The 23,481-nt window shown below is 40.9% G+C and overlaps 4 protein-coding genes across 5 annotated transcripts; 3 read left to right on the forward strand and 1 right to left on the reverse strand.

Annotated features, from left to right (window-relative positions):
• Positions 1–381: 381 nt before the first annotated feature.
• nol7 (nucleolar protein 7) lies at positions 382–3,706 on the reverse strand. Of its 2 annotated transcripts, XR_013291080.1 has the most exons (8): positions 3,491–3,706; positions 3,207–3,267; positions 2,658–2,707; positions 2,494–2,583; positions 1,713–1,834; positions 1,398–1,475; positions 1,074–1,320; positions 382–987 (listed from the first exon to the last, which is right to left on the reverse strand). XR_013291080.1 is itself a non-coding variant. In XM_077556761.1 (7 exons), exons 1-7 carry the CDS (start codon positions 3,673–3,675, stop codon positions 1,250–1,252), a joined length of 657 nt encoding a protein of 218 aa, XP_077412887.1. In that variant the 5' UTR covers positions 3,676–3,706; the 3' UTR covers positions 981–1,249. The 2 variants fall into 2 exon arrangements, 1 of the variants encoding a protein (XP_077412887.1); XM_077556761.1 differs by having other exon boundaries at positions 981–1,320.
• A 580-nt stretch (positions 3,707–4,286) lies between these two features.
• On the forward strand, positions 4,287–7,833 carry epdr1 (ependymin related 1). Its single transcript, XM_077556760.1, has 3 exons — positions 4,287–4,579; positions 5,700–5,908; positions 7,339–7,833. Exons 1-3 carry the CDS (start codon positions 4,338–4,340, stop codon positions 7,530–7,532), a joined length of 645 nt encoding a protein of 214 aa, XP_077412886.1. The 5' UTR covers positions 4,287–4,337; the 3' UTR covers positions 7,533–7,833.
• Positions 7,834–7,972: 139 nt separating this feature from the next.
• On the forward strand, positions 7,973–15,955 carry znf622 (zinc finger protein 622). Its single transcript, XM_077556759.1, has 7 exons — positions 7,973–8,123; positions 8,886–9,441; positions 10,538–10,822; positions 10,904–11,066; positions 12,618–12,769; positions 12,933–13,076; positions 14,670–15,955. The coding sequence occupies exons 2-7, from the start codon at positions 8,892–8,894 to the stop codon at positions 14,801–14,803; spliced, it is 1,428 nt and encodes a 475-aa protein (XP_077412885.1). The 5' UTR covers positions 7,973–8,123; positions 8,886–8,891; the 3' UTR covers positions 14,804–15,955.
• Positions 15,956–16,244: 289 nt separating this feature from the next.
• tmem71 (transmembrane protein 71) lies at positions 16,245–22,874 on the forward strand. Its single transcript, XM_077558706.1, has 10 exons — positions 16,245–16,424; positions 17,416–17,546; positions 17,620–17,665; positions 18,574–18,795; positions 19,061–19,326; positions 19,438–19,641; positions 20,667–20,733; positions 20,806–20,852; positions 20,942–20,994; positions 21,439–22,874. The coding sequence occupies exons 2-10, from the start codon at positions 17,516–17,518 to the stop codon at positions 21,460–21,462; spliced, it is 960 nt and encodes a 319-aa protein (XP_077414832.1). The 5' UTR covers positions 16,245–16,424; positions 17,416–17,515; the 3' UTR covers positions 21,463–22,874.
• The last annotated feature ends 607 nt before the right edge of the window (positions 22,875–23,481 follow it).

A 23,481-nucleotide genomic window follows, 5' to 3' on the forward strand; every position in this document is an offset into this window, starting at 1 on the left:
CCCAAAGGGGGGGGGGGGCAATGCTTATAAACATATATGTTTTCCACACAAAAAAGTGTGGATCCCAGAATTTTTTTATATTTTTTTTTATTAAGAATAGTGGGTTGTAAACTCTGTAAGCACCACTATGCCATCTAGTGGCGAAAGGTGATATTACAACTAAGAACTACAGTTGGTGCATAATGAAGTACCTCACAAATTCTATTTTTAGACGGCAAGGCCACATTACTTCAGCAGCTTGAACCAGAAGGAGGTAAAAAAAGAAACCGGCTCGTTGACGAGCCGTGCTTGTTTTGTTCTCGTTTATCGCCGGGAAAAAAACATGCAGACTAAACGCAGCTGTTATGGAACTTGCAGAAACGACTCCAGACACGGCGACCGTCCACATATGAAGAATGTATTCTTTATTCGTTTCCCAAAGCCAAAAACTCAAATGGATAAATGTGAACGATGGGTAAACTTGTGCGGATGTCCAAAAGAGCAAAGTGAGCTTTGGTGCTGCCACTGTTGCCGCCTGATTTATAAAAAAAAAATAAGAATCCTTTCGTACAGCTGTCATGTATGAAAATGTATCGGTTGGGCCTTTTCTGAATTAAGGAAAATAATAAGCGGGAAGGATGTAATCGAGAGAATTTCCGGGTAGAATTTTGCTACACACTCAAAAAAAAAAGCAATCAAAATTCTATTCTATTTTTTTCTACTAGTAGTATTTCTTTCCCTTGTTTGTGGAAAACTGTGAATGGTGACCAGTTTTTATTTGTGATTTTTTGTAAAAAAAAATCTAAACTTTTAAGAATGCCCATCCCTGCTTTGTACTGGCTGGCGATGGTCCATTGTTTGGCTGGACATGCACTGGCGACCATTCAGTTTGTCTCTATTTGTGTTGACAATCACAGGTGACCAGTCAGTCTCGGGTTGCCGCCAGGTCTCTCAGTCAAAGGGAGCCGGAGAGCCAAATGAGGACAAGTGCAAAAGGGACATTTTGATCTAGAAAACAATTTTAATGACTTCAAAAAGGTGGTCCAACGTAAGCGTGAAATTACCCAGCATTCCTTTGTTTTTCTTTTTCTTACCCATCATTCCTAGCCTAGCCTGTTTCCGGGACATGTGGACAGAATTCTGGTTGCCACGGCAACACTGTCCTCAAAAAAAATGCTGGTCCATGATTGGTTGCACATTTCAGCTGGAGGAGGACTCAAATGTTTGACGTCCAATCACAGCGAGAGGGTGTGTCCTTGCTGGCGTCCAATCAGCTGGAGGGAGCCTGCTTGTGAAGCCAGCGCAGCTTCAGCTTCTCCGCTTTGCTCTTTTTCTCGGGAGCTGAAGGAAGTGAAGAAAGAGGAAGCGTTACAAGGGACACGTCCCCTCAAAGGTTTTGTCTTTTTTAATGGCCTCACCCCATTGGCTCTTGACGAAGCGGAATGCCGCGCCTTTGCTCCGCGCCGTCTTATTTTGAAGAGACAGCAGCTCGTTGCCTGACAGGAAGACAAAGGATGCTTTTCGTCATGCTACCTTCTTAAGGTCTTCTTGGACGACTACTTTTCAGCCACTAAAAAGTCCCCGTACCGTTTTGGCCAGCCTTCAGCAGTACCTTTTTTTTCTCTCCTATCTTTAAATTGTACTTGTGAATGTTACCAACCAGGCTTTCCCTCCAAAAACTTGCTCAGGCAAATGTGGCCTGCGCGGATAATTCCACTTGGTGTCTCGCTTACTGGTGGTACGGAAACTTCCCGCGCCGTATAGCCGCGAATGGAGGAAATCCTTGGCCGCCTTCTGTTGAACCGACGCCAACGTTTGAGAATTCACTGTCGTCACTTGGCAGTTCCCCTCCAGCCTAAAAAGGGGAGAGGAAAAAAAAAGTCACGTCTCTGTGACAATCAGCTCAATCGTTCATCAACCTTTGATAGCGACCATAATTGGATAAAGTCTCTACATCTGGTATAAATGTTGTTTACGAAAAGGTTGCACCAAACTGTCTCTTCGGCAGCAGGACACATGAAGTGGTACTTTGTATGCACAATTTGCAATTTCTGATCATGGAATTGAAGGGGAGGAAATTTAATTAAACTGCACTACAATGCATCACAACGGCAGAGTTCGATCGGGTTTTTTTCCTCTTTTTTTGTGGTACAAAAAGTTGTTAAGACGTCTAACATAATTGACACCACATTTTTGGACACCCTTCTGCTAAATTATGGCAACCAGAAGGAGGCGCTAGTTTCACTTGAGCATGACTTATTTTTCTCTCTCTTTGCCAACGTAATCGGTTACCACTTTTTTGGGCTCCTTCCTGCGCTGGCAGGGTGAGCAGAGTGAGACTGTTTAAATTGTACCAAAGTAATCCGTACCACCTTTTTGGCAGTGCAAGGGTACCAAAATGCAGCATGAGGCACAGTTTGGTTCAATTGAGAATCGTTTTCTTACATTCCTTTTGCAAGAAATTGTGACGGGTATTTTGGGAACCAAAAGTAACTGCAGCACTTGTTTCCATACTTTTTGATGTGTTTGAGTTTTTGCTGCTTCATCTCGTTCTCCTCCTCTTCCTCTTCAAACGCCGCTTCGGCATCTTGCTGGCTCTGCTTTCTGTTCCAAATCAAATAAGAATAAAATGACTTTCCGGGCGGGTGAGTAAAGATGACGATGTGGAGGAAACTTACTGTGACGAGTCGATTTCCTCCAGAAGTTTGGCAGAAAGAAGTTTTCTCTTCTGCCGAGTGAAAGGAGAAAGATGGAGCACTTAGATTACGTTAATAACTACATTGTTTTAACAGGTAACTAGAAACTGTATGAGAAGAATACAATTGATAAGTAAGCCTCCCAACCCTGCTCATATTGCATAACATGACCGTGTATATATATATTTCATTTTGCATACATACTGTCTTTTAAGTCTGCTTGTTTTTTTTTTAAACCACTCAAAATGCATCAAATTGATGTTTTTAATTATGAAATGTTTTAATTTTTTTGCATTCTCAATTACCCTCCTAGAGCAGTCGTATACTTGTCATCCCTGATTAATGCCTAAATATTATTATTTAAAAAAGAATCAATGTGCGCCCTACTGCCCTGCAAAAATGGTGTTAATTGACCGCAATCAACTTAAATATTGAAAAAATTCAGTGAAAGGATTTTATTCATTTATTTTGCTTTAACCCTTGACTTCGAAGTGCAAATAGTCAACTGAGTCGATTTGAATTGGGAAGCACCTTCTGCTCCTGGAACAGTTCCTGCCTCCTTTTCCTCTTCTCCTTCAGCAGGTCCTTCTCCCTGGAATCACACATGAAGACCAAGATTTCTCGTATTTCCAATTCTACTCTAGCAGCAAATTGTAATTTTGTTAAAGGCGTTCTTCACATCGGCGCTGACGTGTTCCGGGGGGGAAGCGTTGTAATCCCAAAACAGGCAACTAACTGATGTCAGCCTTTTTATTTGCTCTGCTCCAGCAGCGGCGTAGCCTGTTGCTAGGCTAACATGCTAGCAGTTAGCCTACCTTCTCGCACTTTCCAGGGCCTGCTTGACGCTCCGCATCGCCTGGGCCTTGGAGTCCTCAAAGGTGACCTCCTCGGGCGCCTCGTCGTCGCTAGAGGCGAAGTCCATACTCCAGCTCTTCGTCGTCTCGTCGCTTCTATCCGTTTTGGACGAGCTGTTTGCAACGCCACGATGTTTGGGCGCCATGTTGGGGCGGTCTCAAGGAGGTGACGATTGTGACGCATTTCCTTTGGAAAACGACACGTATTTCCGGTACACGGAGATATGTTTATTTTAGAATGTTCATTTTAGAATGTTCGAATTGTAGCGTCCCAAAATCAAAATGTTTTCAAGCGCTGCAGCTTGAATCGACTTTACTGTAGAAGTTTAATTACTGATGTGATAAAAAAAACAAAAACGTGGTTTTGCATTGACTATAAATTGTTTATTTTTGTTTTAATAGGTTTATAATAACTGATATATATTACTAGATGTGTATATTTATATGTATATATTAGCTATTATTAGATGTAGAATAATTCAAGATGATTAGAAAACCGATTATAAAATGAAATAATAGTAATAATAATGACATAGATATTGTGTTTTTTGTTTGATCTACTAGATGGCATCTTCCACTTAAAACAAATCTTGATGGCTTTCTCCAGCATCTGATTGTTCGTAATGGCAGTTTTAAATTGTAGACAGAAACTATCTAATTCTAAAAGTATTTTTGTTTGTTTTTAACGCGACAACAGAAAGGCTGTTTTACACTGAAACCCAACCGGAAGCTGTGTACACGTATGTGTTTAAGCACCAGTAGCGTCTTTCCGCCCATTTTACCGTCAGTAACAAAAAGGGACGCCACGATGCTGCAGTTGATCCTCGTGCCGCTCCTGCTGCTGCTTGGCTCGATGCATCTCCGGCAGGCGGAGGTTGAGGCGTCGGCCGCCGGAGCGACGCCCTGCCAGGCCCCCCTGCAGTGGGAGGGCAGGTGGGTCGTGTACGACCACGGCACCGGCAGGAACAACCGGGCCGCGGTGTCCTACGACGCGCAGAACCACCGACTGCGGGTTCTGCAGCAGCACAAGAAGCACACGCCGTGTCAGAGGTGCAAAACGCCCGCACAGCATGCACACTAGACAACTAGAAAGTTGGTTGGTTGGAAAATGAAAAAAAGTTGGAAAAGCAGATTGACTTTTCAAATACCGTGCACGGTTTTAGAATGCAATCATAGATGTCATTGAATGCAATGCGTTTATTGTGAGACTTGTTTGGTTTTTTGCAGCAGCTGCAGATGTGGCAAGACTCAACTTGTATGCTTGGCTCGGTGCCAGTTTGACTTTGGCTTGATTGCGAAAGACTTTAAGCAGCAAACAAAAAAAAGGCGTGCGTCTTTTATCGCATTTTTCTTACAAAAAAATAGACGACAATGACATTATTCAAAAAAGTTTTGCTCTTCACAATTTTCTCTTCATAGGTTTGCGTAATTCTCCAGATACCCCACAAACTTGGATACGCCCCCCTCCCCCCTTTCTCGCATGTTTCCCCCCGTTTGGGGCCTCATTCACAAACAACGCTTACGCTCAAATTTTTGCTTAAAGGCACGTTTGTTGCACAAATCTGCATCCATGCAGTGGTGCAGATGAGATTTTGGAACTGGGGGGGATGAGACAGGGGACTCCACTAATTGCGGTGAGTTGGGACCAGGCCGATCACGTGTTATAATTGGCATGAATATTTTATTACATTTTTATTTTCTGGAAAAAATGAAAACAAGTGGGGGATCGTCACTTGTCCAAAATTTAAATACAATGGAATAAGCTAGATCTGCAATAAAATAGGATAGATTTTATTTTTTATTCATAAAAAGTGCTTTAAAATCTTAGTCGCTCAACATACATTTATTTTTTTTTTTTCAGGGAAGAGTTAAAATAGCTATTTTACTGAATAGCTGGTTAAAATCAGTGGAGTCGCGCCGGGAGTGATGTCATACAGCCGACAAATTCAGCCTTGTGAATTTGGACACAAGCTATGTTGATATTATACTGCCCCCAGGTGGCCGAGGCATGTATGAGGAACAGCACAATGTCCACTGAATTGGTACAAAAAGTGTCCCAAAAATTTTTGGCATTCTATTGAATTATGTTGTTACTATAAAAGAGGGTCCTCCACAGTACTGATGACCAACAAAGAGTTTGTCGTTGTTGTTGTTGTCGTTGCGTGCGCAGATACTTTGAGTTCATCTACTTGTTCGAGAGCAAGCTGATGTTCCAGATCGACCAGAAGACGGGCGAGTGCGCCAAGGTGGAGACGGCCGAGGCCTGGGACCCCTTCGACATTCCCGACAACTCCACCTTCGAGGACCAGTACATCATCGGCGGCCCCGGCGACAACGTGGAGGTGCAGGAGTGGTCCGACAGGAAGCCCGCGCGCAAACGTGAGACCGAACGTCCTTTGCTCGTCATCTCAAGCTTACAACAACAAAAGTTGAAAGGCGGCATACAGCAAAGGTTTAACATGACTAGAGATCACACTTTTCATTTGAATTTTCAAATGTTAAAAAAAAAAATTTTTTTCAAGAACATTTGTTTTGGCAATTTTTTGCGTTTAAAACCGCCAAACTTTCATGTTAAGTTATCACACATTTTCGGTTATATTTATAAATGTAAGAAAAATAAAAGTGGCTGTTAGAAAATGGCACACTATTTTTAAAAATAATCAAATGTAATAGTTAACATCACGCTTCATTGAAATTATTTTTTAATGTATAAAAGTTTGACACATTTATGTATTTTTTTTACATTTAAAATGTAAATGTTTGATATCAAGTTTTTTATGTACAATTATTGTTTTAACTCTTTGACTGCCAGACGTTTTCAGAAAAGGGATGCCGTGGGTGCCAGCCGATTTTAAGCATTTTGACTGATCTTTCAAGGTCCATAGAAAATTATGTGTTTGGACTATGGAAACACACATACTACCCAAAAAAGATTGGACTCTCATCTTTCATCAGAAAAAAAAAGTTTGTTTCTACCTTATTCCGTTTTTCAGTAATCACCAATAGAAAATGGTTAGTTTCACCTCTGTTTTGAAACAAACGTCTTTTAACGTCTTTGGCACTCCTCCATAGGATTTTACTAAACGTTATTTAACGTTTTTGGCAGTCAAAGAGTTAATGTAAAAACGTTGGTGACTGTTAAAAGAGCACACTTATATAAAAAAACGTAAATGTTAAGAAGTAAGATTTAAATTATTTTTAAATTTCATGTTTATAAAAATGTTACACAACTTTACTCACTGATTTTTTATTTATTTTTACATTTGTAGCTGTAAATAAACTTGATACCAAGCTTTTTATTTGCAGTATAATTATTTTTTCTTTTTTATGGAAAAAAAGTTAAGAGAATTCTGTATTTGTCCCATGATTTTTTTTTTTCATTTAAATTCTCAACCAAGCTGAATATTAGATTGATATTGTGAAATTTATTTTCAATTATATTATAGTTTAGCAAATGTATTTTAATTTCATTAAACTTGATATCAGAATTTTTATTTTTGACATTTTCTTAAATGTAAAAAAATTGTCCAGAGCCAACTCTCCACTCTTTCGCTGACACCCACGTCACTCACCAGGCCAGGCCTCGCTTTTTAAAGCCACTCACATTCCAAGTCACAGATGCTACAGTGAATTGCATGAGGATAAGCATCCTCAAGTGGGCAAAAATCAAACTTGCATTTTCATGAGAAAAGAAGCATTCAACCACATTGTACTGTATTAAACGCGTATCTCGAGACGCAAAATTGTCCACGCGATGGCTTGTACATGAAGGGCAGTCTGTGAAATGTGTTTGTGTGTGTGTGTGCCAGATGAGACGTGGGTGGGCGTGTACACGCTGCGCGACTGCTACCCGGTTCAGGAGACGTACATCAAGAACAGCAGCGTCACCACATCCACGCGCTTCTTCAACCTGCAGCTGGGCATCAGCGACCCCGACGTCTTCACGCCGCCGCCCAGCTGCCAGTCGGCCCGACCGCTCGCCATGGCTCACACGCGCTGCTGAGGCAGCCGCTCGGGTTCCGCTCGGGTTCCGCTCGGGTTCCGCTCGGGTTCCGCTCGGGTTCCGCTCGGGTTCCGCTCGGGTCGCGTCACGCATCGGGTGGCGAGATCCAGATGCCATTTCTTTGCTTTTGAGTTCATAGTCAAGTGACGAGAGCGGTGCATGAGTCTTAAATAAGGCACATTAAAAATGGATTTTGAATGATTTGTGTCCTCCACTTTGCTGTATAAGTCATCAGTTTAAACGGCATTAAGTGCATTCTTCATATAGTGTGATGATAATAAACACGATCATTCATACTAAATCCTCCTCCAGTCTTGTTGTCTGCATGTGCCTAAAATGATCTATTCATTATATTTAAGTTTTGCACACAAAAAATAGCATAAATTCTTAGCTTTATTTGACTATTTGTACATTCCTTTTTTTGTGGCTGATATGACGTGGCGATACCGCGTCCACACACACCGTGGCACCATAATGACATGAAACCAACGAAGAAGAAACGGTTCAAAGGTCAACCAAAAAGCGTCCTGTTGTATAGCACGTTTTAAGACACTATTTAAAAAATATTAGCAGTTTCTCTCGATTCAGGACGTAAGTATAAACCCAACAAACGCGACTGTTGCAGTGTGATCGTCAAATACGCAAATAGTCGTGCGCCGATGTCTGTTTTTTTAAAGCTTGTTGATGCCGAGAGGGGCTCGCTAGCTCCGCTAAGCTAACAAGCGAGCGAAACGATTGCACGCATTTAAATGGCAGCACGAAAACGAACGAAGAACACGCTATAAATCAATCAATCAATTGGTTCTTAAATAACTCTTGTTGGATACTTAAAAATTATTATTTTTTTTAAAGCAGGTAACCTTTTGGCGAACTTTTTTTTAATGATTCACACTGACACACTGAACAACATAAGTGCGTGTGTGTGTAAAATTTTGATGAAATGGTTTAGGCTGTATTCATATTTTTGATCACTCATCATTGCCTTATTAAAAATTTTCAATATTAGTTCTTGTCATTAGTATAAACTTTACATTCATTTCATTTTAAATGTCAGTTTTTGCATTCAAAAGTTTTCAGAATGTCAAATTCAGTTCACCTGTAAAGTGCAACTGGTTAATGGTTTAGAGATCTTGTTCATCTTGGAATTGTCCAAATCTTTTGAATTTCAGCTGCTCAGGCGGAAATATTCTCTCATTTAACTGTGTCGCATGTTTGTTGTTCTGTTTTAGGATAAAAAGATGGAATTTAAAAACGTTTCCTATCTGATTGAAGAATCAATTATTCAAATAATCTTTGGTGAAGCCCGACCTCAAAAGTTCTGTGAAAAATGCTTTTGACTAATGTTGTGTTCAGGCCGCGATGTCGTCGTACACGTGCATCAGCTGCCGCGTGGCGTTCTCCGACGGCGAGGTGCAGCGCGCCCACTACAAAAGCGACTGGCATCGCTACAACCTGAAGCGAAAGGTCGCCGACATGCCGCCCGTCAGCGCCGACAATTTCCAGGAGCGCGTCCTGTCGCAGCGCGCCGCCGCCGAGAGCCAACCGAGCGACACCGCCGAGGCCTGCGTGGTCTGCAACAAAAAGTTCTCCAGCGCCAACGCCTACCGCAACCATCTGGGCTCGCAGCGCCACCGGCAGGCCGAGCGCCAGCAGGTGGACAAGCTCAACCGGAAGAACCTGGAGAAAGGGCTCGGCGGCCAAGACAAGGCGGACCGAGACGCCAGGAACGAGGCTCTGCAGCAGGCCCTCAAGGAGCAACGGAGGGCCGGGCGGCTCGGGACGGCCGGGGAGGAAGAGGCGGCGCCGGGGAGGAGCAAGCAGGAAAAACCTCCGCGGCTGGTGTGGCTGGAGGAGCAGGCCAAGAGGAGAAAGCGCGAGGAAGGCGATGCCGCCGAGGACGCCCAGGACGGTAACGGCTTTGCAGTTTTTCAGCATCGTTATCATCGGCTGTGCACGAATCGGCGGTGGCTCCAATTGAGATGCCAATTGTCCGAAAAGCAAATTCCCAAACAGAATTTTTGGAGTCGTGCGAAAATCAATCACGGCATATTGTGGCGTTGTAGGCGTGTAACGATATCCAAACATCTCGGTGCCAGAAATATCATATGAACCTCACGATATGATAATTATCCTGGTATTGTGGGGAGGTTAGAAATACAAAAAAGATCACAATATGGCATGAAAAACTCACTATAGGCGATTAAAAAATTGTAATCATTATGAATCGAATGACTTCAACGGTTAACTCACGACTAATCGCAAATTTGATAGCTGTTCTAAATGTACAATAAAATTCATACTCTTAACATAAAGTGGGAAAAAAATGTTAGGCTAAACCTAATAGAAATATGTCTGCATATTTTAGTAATTGATACAGTCATTTCATAATTTCTAAAATTGAGTCAATATTTTTTTTTTAAACGTGTGTGATGTTGATTTGTGTTCAGGTAATTTTTCTGCCACTAGATGGCATAATTGCATTTGTAAGACGTTGGTGATAGCTCAGTGCATTTTTCGTTTCATATGAAGAGCCGTCTAATCTTTAACATGAAGTCACTTGTGAAATTCTGCACATTTTAACAATTATAAAACACAGTGACAAATATAATATAATTGAATAAAAATGAATTGATAATAATAATAATGTAATACACACACACAGTGCTGCTCAAAAGTTTGTGAACCCTGCAGGCATGGTCAGATTTTTTCGTATAAAATATTGAAATAACCTTATTAAATGTTTAGTCATACCAAAATCTAGAATGCTGATATTGAAAATAATGGACTTGAGCCAAAAAGTATGTGAAGCTCTCACTTAATCGGACATCGCAGCTCCTTTTGCAATGACTTCATCCAATAGTAATGAAAACTAGATTAAAACAAAACAGTTGTTTAAATAATGAAAACTAGCAAACCCACTCTAGAAACAAATGAAAACTGAATAAATGAATAAAACAAGTCAAAAAAGCTCGAATGAAAATTCCAAAACAAATTGAAACCTGCAGAGTGGGAGGACATGGATGATGACGATGACGACGACGACGACGATGACGACGACGATGACGATGTCGGTGAGGAGGACCAGGAAGGATGCTCGAGCGCCTCGTCGGAGCGGCAGCGGGCGGCAGACGTCGCCCTCGCCGGTTCCATCCCCGTTAGGGACTGTCTGTTCTGCTCGCATCATTCCAAGTCGCTGTTGCGCAACGTGGCCCACATGACCCGCGTTCACAGCTTCTTCATCCCGGACCTTCGCTACCTGGCGGACCTCAGGGGTCTGCTCCGTTACCTCGGTAAGTCGCCCTTCGGCCCACGCGGAGCCGCCAGATTCGTACTGATGTGCCGCCGCCGCCGCCGCCATTGTTGTCGGCCAGGCGAGAAAGTGGGCGCGGGGAACGTGTGCCTGTGGTGCAACGAGAAGGGGCGCTCGTTTTACTCCACGGAAGCCGTGCAGAGTCACATGACGGACAAAAGTCACTGCAAGCTCTTCACGGACGGGGACGCCGCGCTGGAGTTTGCCGACTTCTACGACTTCAGGTAATCACATGCATCAAGTCACTCTTGACAATTTTCATTTTGTTTAAAAAAAAAAAATTAGTTTGAATTTATTTTCAGGGCGGTTCTGTTAGTTTTGATGAGTTTAACTGTGGGAATGCTGGAAGCATAAATGTTATTGGGATTTTTATTCTCCACAATTTTTTTGTCATGAAACAACTCCCACATAATACTTTGGATTTACACCATTGCTTGAAAATTCACGACTTCCGGAGTATTAATCGTCTGATTTCACATTACTTATTTACAATTTAACGTAAAATATCAACATTTTCTCCATTTATTTTCATCAAACATTGCTACATACAAAGTGCTGTACATGTAGTGGAAATCAGTCACACAATAACAAAGACAAATAATTCTTTGTTTCTTTATTTAATAATAAATTAATAACATGAATACAGCAGACACACTAAAACAATAAAAAGTCTCATGATTAGTCCAAAGATGTAAAATAAACCGTAAAAAAAGGGGCTGGGTTGAAAAAAACACACCAGAATAATCGATATTGAATCGATTTTCCTTTTCGAGCCTGATATTGATTCATTAGGCTGTGAATCGATTATTTTAGTATCTCTTTTTCCTATAAATTCATGAGAAAAATATAATTTTAAATGCAATTTTTTTTGCGTCTCACCATTTTCTTGGAGTTTATCGTTCACAGGAATTTTGAAGTATTTTCTTAAATTTATGAAAGACCTGACTTATTCCACATTTTTAAGACAATTCAGAATTGTTTCCATTTATATTTCCAATGATTGAATTTGAATTATGAAAATATTTGCATCTCATCCTCGATAACGTCAATGTTTATGTAACGCTTACGTGATTATTTCATGTGGTACTTTTATTAAAAAACTAAATCGTAACCAGTTACTGCATCTACAAAATTGTATTTGGAATTTGTTTGTGGAATTTTTATCAAGTCGTTGATTATTTAAGAAGAATTGGTGTTCCATAATTTATTAATATCAAATTGAATTGAAGGGAATCTAATCGGAAAAAAACTCTTGTGAATCGAAAATCGAATTTTGAACATGTAAGCTGTGCTTAATGATGATTATGTATGTAAAAAATGCTTTTCTTTTAATTTTTTTTAATTTTGTTTGCAGTATTTCTGTTGCTGGTTTATATGTTTGAGTAAATAATAATACATACTGAGCCCTAATATATATATATATATATATATAACATTTATTTAAAAAATAAATACATATATATAAAAAAATATAACATTTATTTAAAAAAAAAAAATGCGTAAAAGTAGGTGTATCTATTTTTAACAGGATAATGGGTAGCCAAAGAAAATCTACAAATAATGAATTCTTGAATGCCAAATTGCAAATAGTATCTACTGTAGTTGACAAAAAAAAAAAGTCCACTCCAAATCTCATTGCAGTGTTTGGGAATGACTAAATGAGTCAGCGTGTCCAAAATCATTCGCTCCCTCACTCATCATTCCCTGCTGCCAGGAAGTTACTCTCACTTCACTCCCAACGAGTTGCCATTCATTTGCTAATGTTTGGTCAACAGGAGCAGCTACCCTGACAGAGGGGGGGGGCACGACGACGACGGCGACGACGACGGCGACGACGACGACGACGACGACGACGACGACAGCGAGCTTCCCGACGACAAGAATATCCAATACGATGACGACACGATGGAGCTCACACTCCCGTCAGGTGACTTTTACGGAGAATGTGGACATGGCCTTAAGGTCAAATCTCTTCTTTTTTTTTTCACTTAAAAAATGCCAGGAGCCAAAAACTAAAAGATGAAATGGATTCATCGTCTCACTTCACAACTCTCTTTGCGGCGCTTTTTTTGTGTGCTTCTTTTGTTCAGGCGCCCGGATCGGCCACCGTTCCCTCATTCGGTATTACAAGCAGCGCTTTGGGACGGAGAGGACGCTGGCCCTGAGTCACAGCAGGAACGCGGTGGGACGCGTCCTGCGCCAGTACAAAGCGCTCGGATGGGGCGGCGACGCAGGTAGGCAACAATCCTGTCACTTGTCACTTTTTTTTGGCGTTGTCCAAGCACTAAGGAGTAGAGATAGTATGTTAAATGTCATTTAAACAAAACAAAAAAAACACAGGCATATATAGTACATTTAAGATGGGGCTGAGGGCAGAACCTTGTGGAACATCCACATTCACTTTTACATGGCATTTGTTAATGACTGATTGTTGGTTAGGAGTGCGACAATATCGCGATCAATCGTGATGCTTTGTCTCCCGATAGATTATCGATACGCTTACGCAAGTATCGCCATATTTGTAGTTCACGGCTCCATTGTTCATTACTTATTGAGCAATTACTTGGCGGGCCACTAGGGGGAGCGTCTCATAAGAGTGGCGGCGAAATGTATGGACGTCTTCAGGCCAAGAAGACTCGTGAGACTCGTAAGACGTTTATTATCTGTCCAGCAACGGACTCAGTTTTGCATACGGAACATTTTAAAAACATATTTTGTGGTTCGACTTTTTGAAGCACACAATTTCTCAGCAATATTCATTCATTTAATTCACACATTTAAACTTATTCTAACACACTGAGATGACACTTTTTTGAAATATTCTTTCGAGCCTGGTCTCACTCTTGCACTGCCAACAAAATGGAGGACTATAAAATAACATCACTTTGAGGACATGAAAAGAATATTGCTCAAGTTTACTGTCAAAACTATGAGGATTAAACATTGCAGATTTACGCACCCAAAAAGTCCAAATAAATCTTTCAATGACATCTAATGAAATTGTGTTAGCTTGATGCTCGCTAGCATCTTTGTGGGAATGCTGGAAGCACGTTAGTGAGATTCTTTATTCTTACTTATTATAGCATTTTATTCTCCTCACTTTTTTGCTGGGCTCTCACATAATACATCCCATTTACACCATTCAAATTTCAACTTGCTTCAAAAATTCACCACCTAACCTGGAGTTCGCGGGTTCGAATCCCACCTCCGACTGTACATTGCAAGTATTTCCATGGCAATTATGCTAAGGGATTTAAATGTACACCAACCGACTATCAGAGTTCCACTTTTCCATCAAAATAAACGGAGGGTACTGCATGCCTAGGTGGCGCTATTGAGTTTATTTAATTTATTTATTTGCATTTTTCCATTGGATATCATTAGTTGCACTTTTCCATAGAAATGAATTTCAGAAAACACTTTTCCATATAAATTTCAACTTGCTTCAAAAATGTCACGCCTCCCGGGTTCAAGTGTTCTTTTTATTCATTTGTTTTTCAACTACAATTAATACCTTGTAATTTTCACTTAATTAATCTTTCAATTGACTTCATAAGAATTCAGCATTCCCACGCAATTTCTGCAGAAATTGCTCTTAGTCTAGTTTGTAATTTGCTATTTATTGGCTGGTTAACGGAAATGAGCATCAATGTTAGGGTGAGTCGAACCTTCAACCCACTGCTTCTATAAAACCCAATTCAGACCTTACAACAGAACTCACAGGCATATATTGTTTCTGCAAAGTGTGGGGACCTTCTCTGCCTCTTAATGACGCTTGATGTGTCGAGCGTGAAAAAGTGAGCAATCTGCGCTGTGCTGCCCGACAGGCCCGGTTGGCGCGCGTCACGCTCGTCGCGACATGCAGTACGTGCAGATGATGAAGTCCAAGTGGATGCTGAAGATGGGAATGAGTCACAACGCCACCAGGCAGAAACACTTCCGCCCGCAGGTCATCTTCTGAGACGGCGGCGTGGAAATCAAACTCCAGCGTTTGCCAACGGGACGCCTTTCGTATTCGGCAGTCGCCACACATTTACACGCTCGTGCCTTGAGATACGACGGATGACTTGTTTTGAGATGGGAGCCATCATTCGGGTGATTTAAAAAAAAATTTTTGCTTTGACTTGCAAGCAAAAATTTGAGACGTGGCAAAGCAAGCTGTTGATTGCCACTCCCGGTTGAAGTTTGCTGCCGGAGAATAAAGAGAAAACAACCACATAGCTTTGGCGCTAACTTAATGCTAGCTCATAATGGGAAACATCATTGGCGGGCTAACAAATATCCTTTGTTTGGTGCTTTTTTAAGCCTTTGAAAATGTGTAAATAAAAAATAAGTACAATACATACAAAAATTAATGCGAAAAAACTTGTGAAAAAAAATATCAACAAATGCATAATAAGAATAAAAATGGTCAACACAAACTTGGTAGACAGACAGCTCAGTCATATGCTGCATTCTTTATCCTCTGCGACGAACGACTGATTTTAGTGCTCTATCGAAGAGCAGCGACGGTCGATGTACAATAGTAATAATAATAATAATAATGTAGAAGCTTGATTAGCATATGTCTATATTCTACTGCCCCCAGCGGCCGAGACGCACACACCACAAGGAGCAGCATCATGTCCATTGAACGGAAGTGAGAGTGCGACAAAAACAGTTTCATGCTTTACAACCATTTGGTGGAGAAAGCTCAAATGGTTCAATGGTATTTCCATTCAATTCATTCCAAAAGGAATGATGGTTCGAGGTGAAGTTGAAGTGTGTTGAATTACAAGCAGGGTCAGCATAAATTCAACTCGTATCTCAAGGTGCTTCCGCACATTTTTTTTTTTTAATCTTAAACTGAATTGGGAAATTGGCATCAAGTGTTGGTTGGCACCAAGAGGACGCCAAAGCACTACTTTTATACTACATTGTATTTTCTGTGGGAAGCCGAAAAATTGTGCCCCACTTTCATTTCCCCGCACATTTTCGTAATAATTTTTTCAGGGTTCATTTTCTCCTCGAGTTGGGCAAGACGTACAAATTAATGTGATGTTATGTTCTCCCTGTAATAATAACAAATGTTAACAGATAATTGTCCTAATAAACTATTTGAACGCAACAAAAACATTTGTCCTTTTCTATGTATTTATTTTTTATGTATAACAATTAGACCTCATTTGGGAAACGCTACGATTAGGCCAAGAGAGGCGGGTTGCACTCTGGACTGGTCGCGGGGCAAAGTCAGGGCACAAATAAACAAGCATTTAATTTGGAATGAAGGTTTTGGAATGTAAGAGGAAAATCACGCGGTGACCTAAGTTCAGGTTCAAACCCAGAACCTCTTGACTGTGAGGAAAATAGGCGGAATCATAACCCCTCATCATTACGGACCGGATGCACTCTTACTTTGAAAGGCGATTTCCGGTGTGCGGGGCGTCTCTGGGCTTGACAAAAGAAGAACATTGAAGAACGCTTTTCCTTTTTTCTCTGAAAATCCGAAAATATTTCACAGTCGACAGGACGCCAAACGACAACGGGAAGAATTGTCTTCGCAACCGGAAACAGGATTTAGACAGGCAGACGATCGTTGCCAGGTGAGTTTAATTTTGTGTCTTTATTTGTCGACTTAAGTCACTTTTGGGGAGCTCAACATGTCAAAAACAACGACGACTTCTTCGCGTTACCACTTGACAGATCCGGAAAGTACTTTTTGTCGAATGCGATGGGAAGGGGGGGATTGACTGTCATCAAGTAAAACGCAATCAATGTATAATAGTTTATATAATAAATACTTGGATCTAATACAAATACAATAGCGTACCTAAGAATAACATGACTTAATCGTGAAAAAATGTGATGCACACAGCTAAATATAACCTCTGCGTCATTTAGATGTATTTTTTTGGGTTTGGAGAAACTTTACATTAAAATGTGAAGTGCAATCTTAAGATTTTTAATTGAACGTTTGATTTATATTTTAAAAAAGAGATGTTATTTTATTTTTGTGGCTTTTTTTTTTTTGGTCATTTTCCGGTGACGCGTATAGTTCCAGCATCAGCAGCTCGACGCAAAGCATGCTGGGAAACTCTGGATGCACGGAGGGGCAAAAAGTCAAACACAAACAGGAAGTGAAATGAAAATAAAGCCAAGCGGCATCGTTTTGTTGACATGTACCATGAAAATATATTAAATGAGAGAATATATATTAACATGATGTAATAGCAAACGTACACAAACGTGCATCGCGCGCACACACACTTATATTCACTCATGCGCACACACCCCAAAGTACAGTGTGTCTCTTGTTTGAGTTCTTGTCACATGACCTTGTGATAACTAAAAGGAGAGTGCTACATGGCTCCTCTCTGCTTTTTAAAGATCTTTTCGCATGACAACAATAGTAGACGTTTGTCAAGCAGAAACTGGTCGCCCATTTCCCACTCACAAACGTCCTTGTTTGTCTGCTTCATGACAAGTTTGGCGTTCAACATCAAGTCGTCCGCATTAAGGACATGGCCTCACTTTCTGTTTACCTTCCAATGATTGTGAGGTTTTTATTACGTTTATGTTGGTTTTTCCTCTAAGGTACTGCGACCAATCCTGCAGCATGTGAGCACGTCCCGATTGGACGCTCCCATCACCCTTTGCTCTCGTTACCTCGTGGGTCCCCGAAAAGTGACGTGAGATGTCGCTCTTCTTCTCTGGAGCGGTCACCAGTATGTCAATCTTTTCTCCTCTTCCTCGTGGTCATCATCACTCGCTCGATGCTAACATTGGCTTCATGTTCAGGTTCACCAATAAAACGGCGCCTGAGGTCAAGCTCCGCCCACCAGAGGTAACGGCGCCGGCCTAATTTGCATGCGCTTTTTGTCTCTGCCCTGTGGAGCGAAGTGGAATTGCTTCACATTAATTCAAGATCATGTGACTCGTGTGCACTTCCTGTTTCACTGTATGTCGATGTCTCATTTTGTAATCACTTGACGAATGCGACATGTCCACTTAATGTTTTATTATTACGTAAAGTTTTTTTGTCTCCCCCCCCCACCCCCCTTTATTAACAAATGGAGCTTACAGAAAAATGGAAACATGTCACTGAGCGGTACAAAAACAAAACGGTGATATTACGTGAAGTTTGTCCTCTTCCTGTTTTGTAATCACATGACTCATTTCCACTTCCTGTGTTGTCATGTGACTTCTGGCCACTTCCTGTTTGACAATCAACCCATGTCCACTTTTAGTTAAAAACAATAATAAATCAAAATTAAAATGTTCACTTTTAGTTTAGCTGTCATGTGACTTTAGTCAAGTTTCCTGTTTTGTGATCTTGTGACTCATATCCACTTCCTGTTTTATTATTGCATCACATCTATTCCCTGTTTTCCTATTACTTGACTTCTGGCGATTTCCTGTTTCGTAATCAACTCATGTCCACTTTTGGTTGAGCTGTCATGTGACTTTTGGTCAATTTCCTGTTTCGGTATCCTGTGACTCGTATCCACTTCCTGTTTTATCATTACATGTCTTATGTCCACTTCCTGTTTTCCTATTACTTGACTTCCGGGCACTTCCTGTTTTATAATCAACTCATGTCCACTTTTGGTTGAGCTGTCATGTGACTTTAGGTCAGTTTCCTGTTCCGCGATCTCGTGACTCATATCCACTTCCTTTTTCTGATTGCGCCACTTCCTGTGTGTCCGTTTTGCTATCACCTGACCTTGAACAACCTGCCGGCATCCGTCCCAGCCTGGACGCATCCCTGCTGTCTCCCGACTCATCGTACTTCTGCTACCCGTCGTGGACCCCGTCGGATGGCGGCGTCCCTTCCCGCTGCTGCCGCCGCTCGCCCCGCCTCCTCACCAACGGCTACTACGCCGTGACCGACGACAGCTTCCTGTGGGACGAAGACGGCAACGTGTCGCTGACGTCCTGCGCCGCCAGCGTGTCCTACAAGGAGAAGGTTTTCAGGTGAGAACGGGCTTATAAGACAGTCCCGATTTTCGGCCGATCGGTCGGTTGATGGCGCGGTCCAAACGGGTTGCTGAATTTTTAAGGTAGGTCGGTTGGCGGGATGATCGTCGGGTGAGAGGCCGGATTGGTTGCTTGGACAGTTTTGGGGGTGGGGCAGTTGAACTGGTGGCTTGTTCTGTCAGTTCGGTTGACGTGTTAAAGGACTAATCAGTCGATCGGCCAAGTAGAAACATTGCCGTCATGTTGGATTTGTTTCCGTTAGAGTGTTCCGGAGGCGGCGACGTAAAGTGGGCCGGTCGCTGGCTCGCCTGCTGAGCGACGTCACCGAGAGCTGCCAGACCTGGCTGGACAGCCGAGTCTTTGGGGGCGTCTTTCGGAACCAGCAGCAGGTTCTGGACCCAAAGAAAGACCACGGCGAGCAGGACCAGGACTGGGCTCATGAGGAAGGATTGACTTTGCTGGAAGAGCCGAGCTGGTCCGGCCCGGTCCGATCCCGAGCGGACGATGGCTGCGGCTTCTTCGCTTACGGTGAGCTTCCGACACAAATCCTCCCAACTGAAAGGCAGACGTGCTCTCCGTTGTCGCACCGTGTTGTCCTTGTTGTATATTTTGTGTTGAAGACACGATTTTGCCCTTCAGACCACAGCAAAGTGGCACCCCCTCCTGACAAAGAGGCCCCGCCCCCCAAGCAGACGACGATGATCCAGGAAGAGATTTGCTCGGAAGTCTGCCAATCGAGCGAGAGCTTGGCCCAGTCGCTAGGCGGACTTTCGGAGCTCCGGCCTCCTTCGGCCTTTTACGCCAACGTCTGCCGGCAGCCCGACGACGCGCCTCAACGCGCAGGTCGTTTGTTCACTGTCATTATTATTGCTCATCCTTTTTTAATTCAATATATTCTCTTTTTTTGTTTATTTATTTGCTTTGATTACCTTTTTTTTTCATTACTAATTCTTTTGTATGTACTTTAGATTTTAGTTGATAACCTTTTTCTTTTGTTTTCTTTTTGTTTTACTTTCCCTATTTCCTTATTTTTATTGATTCATTATTTTTTATTATTACTTTTGTTTTTACTTAATTCTTAACCTTTATTCAGATTTTTACCTTTTTTCTTTTATTATTATTACTTTTAGTTTTATTTAGTTACCAAAACTTTTCATAATAATGCTTTTACAATTATTTTAAAATTCCCTACTTACATTTAAATTTCTTTTTATTTTAGTTTTATTATTACTTTTAATTTTGTTTTGTTTTTACTTGAAACACCCTTTTTTTTATTACTTGTCTTTGATTAAGATTAAAACATTCTTTAAGTCATTTTTATTCAGTTTAAAAAAATATATTATTACTTTTAATTTTATTTCAGTATTTACAGTTATTTTTATTCTATTAAATCTTACTTTTTATAAATTCTAAGATGAGTTTCGTACATTTGTTTTGATCTCCTTTATCCAGTTCAGGTTCATTTGAACTCTTGTCATCTTTACTATGTTAATTAACTCTTTGACTGCCAGACAGACGTTTTCAGAAAAGGGATGCCGTGGGTGCCAGCCGATTTTAAGCATTTTGACTGATCTTTCAAGGTCCATAGAAAATTATGTGTTTGGACTGTGGAAACACACATACTACTTGGACTCTCATCTTTCATCAGAAAAAAAAAGTTTGTTTCTACCTTATTCCGTTTTTCAGTAATCAACAATAGAAAATGGTTAGTTTCACCTCTGTTTTGAAACAAACGTCTTTTAACGTCTTTGGCAGTCCTCCATAGGATTTTACTAAACGTTATTTAACGTTTTTGGCAGTCAAAGAGTTAAGTTTTTGTTTTGTCATTTCTAATTTTCACTTTAGTCTAACGTGTTTGTGTGTTTCAGGCATAACACCGAAGACCCTTTTCGCGTTGGTCTTTGCCTTCTTCGTCTTCATGACGCTCTGCTCGGGGTAAACTTTTCATGTTTTTCAAGAGAAATTCCCGCTGCTTGCGTCATGTGACCGCATCGTTTCCTCTCTCAGGTGTTTGTTGGCGACGGCAGCGTGTGCAATAACGGCCACGTATTTGTGTGAGTGTTACACGACGAATCGCAACAAACACTGGACGGTTGGTGCGTGCTCTGCAGTGTAACGCTCCGATTTTGTGGTCACGCTTCAGGTGCGAGGAGGTCAACACGGCTGGGAGGAGGTTGGCGGCGCGCCAAAACCGAGGTGGGTCACTCGCATGCCCGCAAAGCCCATTTGGACGTTTGTTTCCAAATACTGTGCAAGTGAATGCAACTTGACAGAACAAGAAAAGTAATAAAGTAAAAAAAGTAGCAAGTTACAAAGTAAAAAAACAAAAACACGACCTGTACAAAGAAAATCAAATTCTAGTTTAAAAAAATGTCAAAAAGGTAATGAAGTAAAAATGCATTAATTAAAAAAATAAGGTATTTCTAGAAATAACCTAGAAACAAGTTTAAAAAAACATAAGGTCGAAAGCACTTAAAAAATAATCATAACTGGATTTTTTTTTTAAAGGAAGTGCTAAAGTAAAAGTCGTAAAAAAAAAAAAAAAAAAAGTAAGACCAAAATATTACTGAATGTATTTTAAGAAATGTAAACATCACACAAAATTTGAAACCTACTTTGATACTTCTCTTCAACTTTCAGGACATCACATCACGCAACGAGTGAACTGCCAGACTGCAGCGCCACCAACACACACACACACACACACGTTTATTTTAATTGTTTTTTGTTTGTTTGTTTGTTTTCGTCACCACAGCTCTATGACAAGTGTCCCAAAAAATCCACTTAGCAAAAAAAAAACATTTTATTCATAGCGTACCAAATGAACAAGAGACAATCCGTAGAAACGCTCGTGTTCCTTCCATCCATTGAGCGTTTGGTTGCCGTAGCAACCAAGGATTGTCATCGCCATGGCAACCAAATGTTCTCATTTTCAAACAAATGTGAGGCTTGTTGACTGATTGTGTGTGAGAACTTTTACACATTTACATAATGTAATATTCTTGTAATTTACTTCTCGCACTCATCGAAAAAAAACTCACACTTAGCAAAGAAACAACCTCTCAAACGCACCAGGAAAGGTCCCACAGGACGGCGCGTGCGTGTGCGTGTGCGTGTGCGTGTGCGTGTGCGTGTGCGTGTAGTGAGCACAAACTTTGTTGGGCGAGTGAGTGTATTAGTGAGAAGTTTTTGGAGTTTGAGAGGTTTTGGTTTGGATGTTTGTGTGTGAGAGTTTTTTATGCGAATGAGAGACTTTGGTGTGTGTGAGTTTTCTTGGTATGCATGCGTGAATTTGTTTGGTGTGATTATTTTTTTTTTGCTTTTTAGATGAGTTTTGTTGTGTGTAAAGTATTTTTTGTTAATGTTATTTGTTTTGACACATGAGAGGATTTGGTGTGTGCAAGGTTTTCAGGTGAGTGTAGAATGTTTTTTTTTTTTTTTTAAAAATAGTTTTTAGGGATGTGTGAGTGTGAAGATTTTTTTGTGTTTTTGGAGGGGGTTGTGATTTTCTTTTTTTTTAAAGTTTTTGTGAAAGATTTTTTTTGCCCTGTGAGAGGTTGTTTAAACACGAGTTTATTTTTTTTTGGGGGGGGGTGTGCATGAGAGTTTGTGATGTCTGAGAGGTGAGCAAAGCCTTTTTGTTGTGTGTGTGAGAGGTTTTTTTTAGTGTGTGTTGTTTCATATGAGATTTTTAGGTGAATGTGTGAGAGGAGATGCTTTTTTATTTAATTTTTTATAGTCACAAAATATTTATTTTCCGAGCACTTAATGAACGTTCTCACACATAGCCATTGATTGATCATGTTTGGCTCATTTGCATATTTTATTGTATGGAGCTAGAAGGGCCAAATGTTATATTTTTATTCACATTAGTTTTATTGATGCCAGCGTTGTCATCAAATGTATCTGCACAATGTGACTTGCTTTTTAATATGCGTTCATGAATAATAATTCATTTGTCAGCTAATCAGAACACAGTATTAACAATGTCACATGTAAGCGACACGTGTTTGTCGAGCACTTGATGATTTTATACTTTCATAGACGGAAGCACATTAAAATTTGTGGAAAGACGAGGATTTGTCTTTAGTGTTGTTTGTCAACACGTGCCGGGCGGGGACGACCAGTCGATATTGTTTGTTTCATACCGTGTTTTTCAAACGGCGCCAAGTGATGACGATGACGATGACGATGACGATGACGATGATGCCGCAAATACTCAGAGAATCCCGCTTGTACTGCTGCCGCTGGTCCGTTCACAACCAGAGATGAGATATGTATAAAGACGAGACGTCTTACGGCGCAGAATCCAACGTCCGCACGGGGCGGCCATCTTGTCGCAGGCAGGCCATTGGGTCTGTTGTGAGCGAAGGCGAGAGATGTGAACAAACGTAAACTCTTGCTATCTCGCTTCGAACTTGACGGATTTAAACACGGTTTGCTTTCTCACAAAGCTTATAAATAAAGTAGTTATAATTGTGGATGAATATTTATATTTATTAACTGTAGCCGCCTTTGGAATCAATGATCATGACGAGATGGAAAGTTTTATACGGGTGCTTTATTCTGAAACACCGTGAAAACTATGACATAGAAATAGAAAAAAGAAAGAAAGCAAATTGTTAATGACAAATTTACAAAATTCTAAAAAAAAAACGCTAAATAATAAGCCACACAAACTTT

This window comes from Vanacampus margaritifer, chromosome 2, assembly GCF_051991255.1.
Source record: "Vanacampus margaritifer isolate UIUO_Vmar chromosome 2, RoL_Vmar_1.0, whole genome shotgun sequence".
NCBI classification, from domain to species: Eukaryota; Metazoa; Chordata; class Actinopteri; order Syngnathiformes; family Syngnathidae; genus Vanacampus; species Vanacampus margaritifer.